The sequence below is a fragment of the Zea mays genome, chromosome 8 (assembly GCF_902167145.1).
Source record: "Zea mays cultivar B73 chromosome 8, Zm-B73-REFERENCE-NAM-5.0, whole genome shotgun sequence".
Taxonomy (NCBI): Eukaryota; Viridiplantae; Streptophyta; class Magnoliopsida; order Poales; family Poaceae; genus Zea; species Zea mays.
Window position 1 is genome coordinate 154,652,558 of NC_050103.1, and position 9,922 is coordinate 154,662,479.

Sequence of the window (9,922 nt, forward strand, 5' to 3'; positions counted from 1 at the left end):
ATTTGATGCACTAGGAGTTTTCTTCTTAGGCAACTTAGCACGGGTTGGTTGCCTAGAACTAGATGTCTCATCCTTATACATAAATGCATGGTTAGGGCCAGAGTGAGACTTCCTAGTATGAATTCTCCTAATTTTGCTCTCAGGATAACTGGCAGGGTACAAAATGTAACCCTCGTTATCCTGAGGCATGGGAGCCTTGCCCTTAACAAAATTAGACAATTTCTTAGGAGGGGTATTAAGTTTGACATTGCCTCCCTGTTGGAAGCCAATGCCATCCTTAATGCCAGGGCGTCTCCCACTATAAAGCATACTACGAGCAAATTTAAAATTTTCATTTTCAAGTTCATGCTCGGCAATTTTAGCATCTAATTTTGCTATATGATCATTTTGTTGTTTAATTAGAGCCATGTGATCATGTATAGCATTAATATCAACATCTCTACATCTAGTGCAAATAGAAGTATGTTCAACGGTAGATGTAGAGGGTTTGCAAGATTTTAATTCTACAACCTTAGCATATAATATATCATTTTTACTTCTAAGGTCGGAAATGGAAGCATTGCAAACATCAAAATCTTTAGCCTTAGCAATTAATTTCTCATTCTCAATTCTAAGGCTAGCAAGAGTAACATTTAATTCCCCAATCTTAGCAAGTAACTCATCATTATCATTTCTAAGATTGGGAATATCACAAACATTTGAATCAACCTTAGCTAACAAATTAGCATTCTCATTTCTAAGGTTGTCTATAGTCTCATGGTAAGTGCTTAGCTCACTAGATAGTTTTTCACATTTCTCTACTTCTAGAGCATAAGCATTTTTTACCTTAACATGCTTTTTGTTTTCTTTAATAAGGAAGTTCTCTTGGGAGTCCAAGAGATCATCCTTTTCATGGATAGCACTAATTAGTTCATTTAGTTTTTCCTTTTGTTGCATGTTGAGGTTAGCAAAAAGAGTACGCAAATTATCTTCCTCATCACTAGCATTATTATCGCTAGAGGACTCATATCTAGTGGAGGATTTGGATTTAACCTTCTTCTTTTTGCCGTCCTTTGCCATGAGGCACTTGTGGCCTACATTGGGGAAGAGTAGGCCCTTGTTGATGGCGATGTTGGCGGCGTCCTCGTCGGAGGAGGAGTCGGAGGAGCTCTCGTCCGAGTCCCACTCGCGGCACACATGGGCGTCGCCACCCTTCTTCTTGTAGTATTTCTTCTTCTCCTTTCTTCTCCCCTTCTTGTCGTCGCCCCTGTCACTGTCACTAGAAATAGGACATTTTGCTATAAAGTGACCGGGCTTACCACACTTGTAGCAAACCTTCTTGGAGCGGGGTTTGTAGTCCTTCCCCCTCCTTTGCTTGAGGATTTGGCGGAAGCTTTTGATGACGAGCGCCATTTCCTCGTTGTCGAGCTTTGAGGCATCAATTGGTTGTCTACTTGGTGTAGACTCCTCTTTCTTCTCCTCTGTCGCCTTAAATGCGACCGGTTGTGCTTCGGATGTGGAGGGATCATCTAGCTCATTAATTTTCTTTGAGCCCTTGATCATGTACTCAAAGCTCACAAAATTCCCGATTACTTCCTCGGGAGTCATTAGTGTGTATCTAGGATTACCACGAATTAATTGAACTTGAGTAGGGTTAAGGAAAATAAGTGATCTAAGAATAACCTTAACCATCTCGTGGTCATCCCACTTTTTGCTCCCGAGGTTGCGCACTTGGTTCACCAAGGTTTTGAGCTGGTTGTACATGTCTTGTGGCTCTTCCCCTTTGCGAAGTCGGAAGCGACCGAGCTCCCATCGTTTCCCGCTTGGTGATTTTGGTTAGCTCATCTCCTTCGTGCGCGGTTTTGAGCACGTCCCAAACTTCCTTGGCGCTCTTCAATCCTTGCACCTTGTTATACTCCTCTCGACTTAGAGAGGCAAGGAGTATCGTTGTGGCTTGGGAGTTGAAGTGCTCGATTTGGGCCACCTCGTCCTCATCAAAATCCGCATCCCCTACGGATGGTACCTGTACACCAAACTCAACAACATCCCATATACTTTTGTGGAGTGAGGTTAGGTGAAACCGCATTAAATCACTCCACCTAGCATAATCTTCACCATCAAAAGTTGGTGGTTTGCCTAATGGGACGGAAAGTAAAGGCGTATGTTTAGGAATGCGAGGGTAGCGTAAGGGGATCTTACTAAACTTCTTGCGCTCATGGTGCTTAGAAGTTACGGAGGGCGCGTCGGAGCCGGAGGTGGAAGGTGATGAAGTGTCGGTCTCGTAGTAGACCACCTTCCTCATCTTCTTTATCTTGTCGCCACTCCGATGCGACTTGTGGGAAGAGGCTTTCTTCTCCTTCCCCTTTCCCTTTTTGCGGGACTCTTCCGATGAAGCCTTCCCATGGCTTGTAGTGGGCTTGTCGCCGGTCTCCATCTCCTTCTTGGCGTGTTCTCCCGACATCACTTCGAGCGGTTAGGCTCTAATGAAGCACCGGCTCTGATACCAATTGAAAGTCGCCTAGAGGGGGGGTGAATAGGGCAAAACTGAAATTTACAAAGTTAATCACAACTACAAGCCGGGTTAGCGTTAGAAATAAAATCGAGTCCGCGAGAGAGGGTGCAAAACAAATCGCAAGCGAATAAGGAAGTGAGACACAAGGATTTGTTTTACTGAGGTTCGGTTCTCGCAAACCTACTCCCCGTTGAGGAGGCCACAAAGGCCGGGTCTTTTTCAACCCCTTCCCTCTCTCAAACGGTCCCTCGGACCGAGTGAGCTTTCTCTTCTCAAATCAACCGGGAACAAAACTTCCCCGCAAGGACCACCACACAATTGGTGTCTCTTGCCTCGGTTACAAGTGAGTATTGATCTCAAGAAAGAATGAGAAAGAAGAAAGCGATCCAAGCTCAAGAGCTCAAAGGAACACAACAAATCACTCTCACTTAACACTAAAGCTTTTGTGGATTTGGGAGAGGATTTGATCACTTGGGTGTCTCTTGTATTGAATGCCTAGCTCTTGTAAGTAGTTAGAAGGTGGAAAACTTGGATGACTTGAATGTGGGGTGGTTGGGGGTATTTATAACCCCAACCACCAAACTAGCCGTTTGGTGGAGGCTGTCTGTCGCATGGTGCACCGGACAGTCCTGTGCACACCGGACAGTGTCCGGTGCGCCAGCCACGTCACCAGGCCGTTGGGTTCCGACCGTTGGAGCTCTGACTGCTGGGCCCGCCTGGATGTCCGGTGGCACACCGGACATGTACTGTAGAGTGTCCGGTGCACCATTTCGCGCGTGCCTGACTTCTGCGCGCTCTGGCGCGCATTTATTGCTTCTGCAGGTGACCGTTGGCGCGAAGTAGTCGTTGCTCCGCTGGCTCACCGGACAGTCCGGTGTGCACCGGACATGTCCGGTGAATTATAGCGGAGCGAATTAATGAAGCTGGCGAGTTCTAGAGTCGCTCTCCTCTGGGGCACCGGACACTGTCCGGTGTACACCGGACAGTACGGTGAATTATAGCGGAGCGCCTCTGGATTTTCCCGAAGGTGAGGAGTTCAGCGTGAAGTCCCCTGGTGCACCGGACACTGTCCGGTGGCACACCGGACAGTCCGGTGCGCCAGACCAGGGCTGCCTTCGGTTATCCCTTGCTCTCTTTGTTGAACCCAATTCTTGGTCTTTCTATTGGCTAAGTGTGAACCTTTGGCACCTGTATAACTTATACACTAGAGCAAAACTAGTTAGTCCAATTATTTGTGTTGTGCAATTCAACCACCAAAATCAATTAGGAACTAGGTGTAAGTCTAATTCCCTTTCAACATCGGGGACGTGCCAATTCTTAGGAAGGTCCCTAGTGTCGTGGAGTTCTAAGAAACAAACTTTCGTTGCCCTATCCACCGCTGAGGCCGAGTATGTTGCCGCAGGACAGTGTTGCGCGCAACTACTTTGGATGTGGCAAACCCTCCGGGACTTTGGCTACAATCTAAGCAAAGTCCCACTCCTATGTGACAATGAGAGTGCTATCCGCATGGCGGACAATCCGGTTGAACACAGCCGCACAAAGCACATTGACATCCGGCATCACTTTTTGAGAGACCACCAGCAAAAGGGAGATATCGAAGTGTTTTATATTAGCACCGAGAACCAGCTAGCTGATATCTTTACCAAGCCTCTAGATGAGAAGACCTTTTGCAGGCTGCGTAGTGAGCTAAACGTCTTAGATTCGCGGAACTTGGATTGATTTATAGCATACATGTGTTTTATGCCTTGATCATGTTCTTTATGCATTTTGTTATGTATTTGTGGTGTTCAAGTTGTACAAACACTCCCCGAACTTCACAAGTCCATTTGCAAGTGATGCACATATTTAGGGGGAGTTGTGTTACAACTTGATCCTTTGAGACTAACCATGTGCTTGAGTGTTCGTAATTTAGTTTCAAAGGTGGATTAAAAGGGAAAGGTGGACTTGGACCATGAAAGACTTCTACTGCACTCCGATGAGAGGGTAACTTACTCCAAGTTCATCTCTGTGTCTCTTATTGCCTTTTGCTCTCAATTGACAATTTTGGTGAGGCAATGGGGTTTGAGGGCCAAAAATGATCTCGTTTTGGTGCTTGATGCCAAAGGGGCAGAAATTAAGGCCAAAGCAATAAATGGATCAGCTACCACTTGAGAATTTTGAAAATAGTAGAATAGAGCTTTTGGTTTGACAAAACTCTCTTATTATCTCTCTTGTCAAAAGTTGGCCTCTTGTGGGGAGAATGGTTGATTATGGGAAAAGGGGGAGTTTTTGAAATCTTTGATCAATTTCTCTTGGAACAACTCTCTTTATGTCTCAACAAGTGTGTTTGACTTAGAGATAGGAAATTGAGGTTGATTTGCAAAAACAAAACCAAGTGGTGGCAAAGAATGATCCAAATATGCCAAATTTGATTCAAAACAAATCTGTGTTCTTATTTGCATTGATGTTGCACATCGTTGTATTGCTGTTGTTGTGTTGGCATAAATCACCAAAAAGGGGGAAATTGAAAGGGAAATGTGCCCTTGGGCCATTTCTAAGTATTTTGGTGATTGAGTGCCAACACAAGTGGTCATGTGTTAATCTATGCCAAATGATGGACAAAGTGAAAATCAACATAAAGGTATGTTTCTAAGACTTAGTACTTTGTTTTAAGTACTAATGTATTGTGTCTAAGTACTGGAAACAGGAGAAATCAATTTGGAAAAGAGATGGCTTTGTTCAGCCAAAGACAGTTCAGTCTGGGAGCATCGGACTGTCCGGTGGTCCACCAGATAGTGTCCGGTGCGGCAGGCTGGCTCTGGCGAACTGACTGCTCTCGGGTTTCGGCGGCGGCGTACGGCTATAAATCACCGGACTGTCCGGTGAGCCAATGGTCGGCCGGGCCAACGGTCGACCGCGCAATCCGCGCGTGACGCGTGGCCGGCCCAATGGTATAAAGGGGGCACCGGACTGTCCGGTGTGCACCGGACAGTGTCCGGTGCGCCAACGGCTCCAAATCACCAACGGTCGGCTGCGCCTAAACAGGAAAGAAATCCGCACCGGACAGTGTCCGGTGGTGCACCGGACTATCCGGTGCACCAGTGGACAGAAGACAAGAATTGCCTTCCTGGAATGCTCTCAACGGCTTCTAGCTGCCTTGGGGCTATAAAAGGGGCCCCTAGGTGCATGGAGGAGTACACCAAGCATTCTCTAAGCATTCCTAAGCACCAAGGCTCCAATTCCACGCATTTGATTCCTTGTGATAGCAACTAGAGCTCCATTTGAGTAGAGAACTCTTCGGGTTGTGTTGTGAGCTCGAGTTGTGACTTGTGTGCGTTTTTGTGCTCTGATTTTGTGTCTTGTATGCGTTGGTCATCCCATCCTTACTTCCGTGCTTCTTTGTGAACATCAAATTGTAAGGGCGAGAGGCTCCAAGTTGTGGAGATTCCTCGCAAACGGGATATAGTGAAACAAAGCAAAACACCGTGGTATTCAAGTGGGTCTTTGGACCGCTTGAGAGGGGTTGAGTGCAACCCTCGTCCATCGGGACGCCACAACGTGGAGTAGGCAAGTGTTGGACTTGGCCGAACCACGGAATAAACCACTGTGCCTATCTGTGTTGATCGTCTTGTGGTTATTGTGTTTTGCAAGAACTCCTCTCTAGCCACTTGGCTTTATTGTGCTAACTCCTAATCAAGTTTTGTGGCATTAAGTTTCAAGTTTTTTTATAGGATCACCTATTCACCCCCCCCTCTAGGTGCTCTCAAACATCTAGTAATTTCTCATGAATTTTTTAACACAAGGAAATTTAGGATAACCTATTAGAGTACAGAGAACAAAATTTGAAAGGCCATTAGAGACTTGAGAGATATAAGCATAATTCCTAAAATTATTTGAAGTCAACTTTTTTATGTTTGACTGAATTTTATAGAAAAGGGCACGAATAATTATGGCACCAAATAAGTATAGTATAAAAATATACGTTATGATGTATCTGATGATGGTACTAATTTGGTTTCACATAAATCTCAGTGCTCTTTTCTATAAATTTAATCAAGCTTTAAAAGTTTATGTTAAGACAACTCTTGGAATAATTGCTTTATTTAAAGGGAGTAGAATCTATTGCTTATATATGTGGTCTAGTATCGTCCAATGAGTAAATGGGAGTATCTACATGTGCATAATAACCTCCTATTCCAATTGTAAAGGTCATTTCAGGAATTCATGCGGTCAAACTTTTATTTTACTTGAACCAACAAAGTTACAGGGATTCACAACATATATGCAATTTATGCCACCATATTCACCAAAAAAACTTTCATAACATATAATTTCGCTATTTAAAATGTTTCATTTAAACAAATTACAAGTCAAAGTGTGTGATATTAGAGAACATGTCAATATGTTATAAATGACATACATTTGGAATCAGAGAGAGTAGTACCTACTTCTCTCTAACTAACCAACAATGGGGTTTGATGAAAAAGATCCTACGAGATCACCACCTAACAAATAAAAATGAGTTGCCCCTTCTTATTTGATTCTACACATATTTTTCTCGCAAGCGGTAGGGTTTTGTGGCACATGGTATTAGCTATAATCTAAAGATGGCCAGACCACTAGATACAATTAAAAATTCGAAGCAAGAAAAGCTTGGGAGGACAGGTCTCCCCGCCCTTTTTAATAAGAGGGGGGATATATTTGCCCTGCAAGGAGATCTCTTCCTCCCCATTTTAAAAGGGTCTCGTGCATCATTCAATCAACTCTCTCTACCTCTCTCTCCACCTAGCTAGCTTTGTTCATCTTGCTCTCCCAAGTCTTCCTTCTAGTAGCTAGCTAGGTCTTCGGTCTCGGACATGAGCGGGAGCAACTTTGGAGACAGCATGGGGTGGAGCAGTAGTGGGAGATCGTCTGGTCCGAGAAGGGGCAAGAGAGGCGGCGGCGGCGGCGGCGGCACGGACAAGCCCAAGCAACCGCAGCGAGGGCTCGGCGTGGCGCAGCTTGAGAAGATTAGGTTACAGAGCGAAATGGCGGAGTATTTCCATCCTCTCGGCGGCCAGGCCCCCAGCTTGATCCACAGAACGGGCAGCCTCAGCTTGGTAAGTAGTGATGACGGGTACGGTGTCTTTGCAAAGCGTTCCTCTTCTGTGCATCGCCTGCGGGCATGCTGCCATCATATATTATCAGGAAGTCCTGACTTCTTGTGGTTTTGGAATGGATCCATCTAGCAGGAGGATGCGCGGGCGTCGACGTCCTCGCTGTCGTCGTCGCCATCTTCCTCCTTCCATGCTGCCGCCGCCATCTCGTCGGCGTTCCCAATCCATCCAAATTTCGCGGTACATGCATGGACACCTTTCCCTTAGCTTGGAAAGATTACTAGCTAGTAGCTCTTTAGCAAGGAATTGAATTGGTCTGTCAGGAAGTTCAGACATGCATATATATATCTAGCCTCTACACATGAGAGAGGGGTAATCCAAATGGAAGCTTTAATTTCTTTGATTCAGCGTGGGTATGGGTTTGCCCATATAGCACAGGCCAGTGACACATACATGTGAAGATAACAGCAGTTAGTCTTTTATTTTCTGAACACAGCAGTTAGTCTACCAGATTCAGTTGAGTTGCGTATATATGTGCTTTCTAGCTAAGTTGGCTGGACTGGACAGAGCTCTAAATCTCTTCTTTCTTTGCGATTCGTTATTTGTTGCAATTTTTCTTGTTTGTGGGTTTCCTTCGACATATATATAGCTCCATCGTCATGTGGTTTCTTTGATCGTGTGGTTCTTCCCAATCGATCTAGCAACACAGCTATTTTCATTGTAAAATTAAAATTCGTTTTAGTTAATTAATAGGTTCATATACAACACTTAATGTATATGTTTCCTATATATATATATATATATATATATATATATATATATATATATATATATATATATATATATATATATATATATATATATATATATATATATATATATATATATATATATAGGTTTATCTTCATACATTTGAATGTGGATATAAAAGCCAAAAGCTAAAACGACTATTATTTTGGAACGAAGGGAGTATAAATTAATGTGCAGCAAACTCCTATATAAAAGCGCAGTGTATATATATCATCTTCTTTTGTGCTTAATTTCCGTCCGAATGCAATATGAACTATTGTGACACCAAGAAGATGTGTAGAGTTCTTACACCATTTCTCTGGCTTCATCATGTAGATGCCATACGGAGAGACAGACGTACGATACAGTGAATTCCAAGCTCATCCCATCATAAGGTGCGGTAGTCGGTGGCCTGGTGGCAACTCATATACATATATATTGTCACTGCATGCTCACTTGTTCCAATAGCTTTATGTCACAAGCTCCAACTAACGATGCTGATTTGCAATTAACTACCAGATCACCGGTGAGCAGCAGTGCTGTCTATGGCACCCCACATTACGGGCAGCATCCTAACATCACATTGCCTCTCTTTGAATCGCAGGTATGTAAACCATCATATATAAGAGTGAGGTAGAGTTGAATGAGTGATCTAGTCACTATATGTTCACCTAGATGTATGATCTTAATTACCGGTAGTATTTATATCGAGAGATAACTGAACATGCATGTTTGGTTGCAAAATTTCGGTATATAGGTATCTTCCCGGTTGAAGGGACGACATCATGATCGAAGTCAGTCAGCGGACTCAACAAGCTTGAACTCCGACGATCCACAAGACGTGGACCTTGAGCTCAAGCTATGATTCTAAAATGTCCCTAGCTCCCTTTCTCCCCTCTCCTCCCTTCGTTGTGACGCGATAGATTTGTTAGTCTGCTTCATGGGCATTTTCACTTGTGGTGCAATAAGTTTCTGAATTGGTGCCACTAGCGCTAGTCGTCAGAACCAGTGCAATGCAAGAGGATTATATTTGCCGCCTTTTCTGTAACGATATCGATGCCTGCCACAAGCTAAGAGGTGTTTGGTTTCTAGGGACTAATGTTTAGTCCCTACATTTTATTCCATTTTAGTTCCAAAATTGCTAAATATAGAAACTAAAATTTTATTTTAGTTTCTATATTTAACAATTTATATACTAAAAAGGAATAAAATTAAGGGACTAAACATTAGTCCCTACAAACCAAACACCCCCTAAGAGAGAAATAGTAACGCGCTTTTTTAATCAAGACATGCATCATGACGATGTTGTGTTGCCTGGGATCTGGTGATCATATCTATAGCAGCTAGCTATATATCTGTTCTGATTGTACTGCGAAGCATAGACGTGTTGACTCTTGCCCCTGCAGCTAGCTGCAAGCGTTATTCATCACTGACACAGTACGTTCGTACATGGGTTGTCATTAATTAAGTTATATATGCAGCACAGATTTCATCACTGCTGAGATCAGAAAGAATTTTTCGTATGGGTACGAGCACTTGCATTGTGTATATATATATGCATGCCAGC

At 43.7% G+C, this 9,922-nt stretch overlaps 1 protein-coding gene across 4 annotated transcripts; it reads left to right on the forward strand.

The window, feature by feature from the left end:
• The first annotated feature begins 7,165 nt into the window (after window positions 1–7,165).
• Window positions 7,166–9,711, forward strand: LOC103636172 (uncharacterized). 4 transcript variants are annotated; one of them, XM_020542841.2, is made up of 5 exons: window positions 7,166–7,569; window positions 7,702–7,806; window positions 8,692–8,750; window positions 8,875–8,959; window positions 9,113–9,711. In XM_020542841.2, exons 1-5 carry the CDS (start codon window positions 7,327–7,329, stop codon window positions 9,218–9,220), a joined length of 600 nt encoding a protein of 199 aa, XP_020398430.1. In that variant the 5' UTR covers window positions 7,166–7,326; the 3' UTR covers window positions 9,221–9,711. The 4 variants fall into 4 exon arrangements, 3 of the variants coding, with proteins under 3 accessions (XP_020398430.1, XP_020398431.1, XP_020398429.1); XM_020542840.1 differs by having other exon boundaries at window positions 7,171–7,569; window positions 7,699–7,806; XR_004852149.1 differs by having other exon boundaries at window positions 7,172–7,586; window positions 9,113–9,398.
• Window positions 9,712–9,922: the final 211 nt, after the last annotated feature.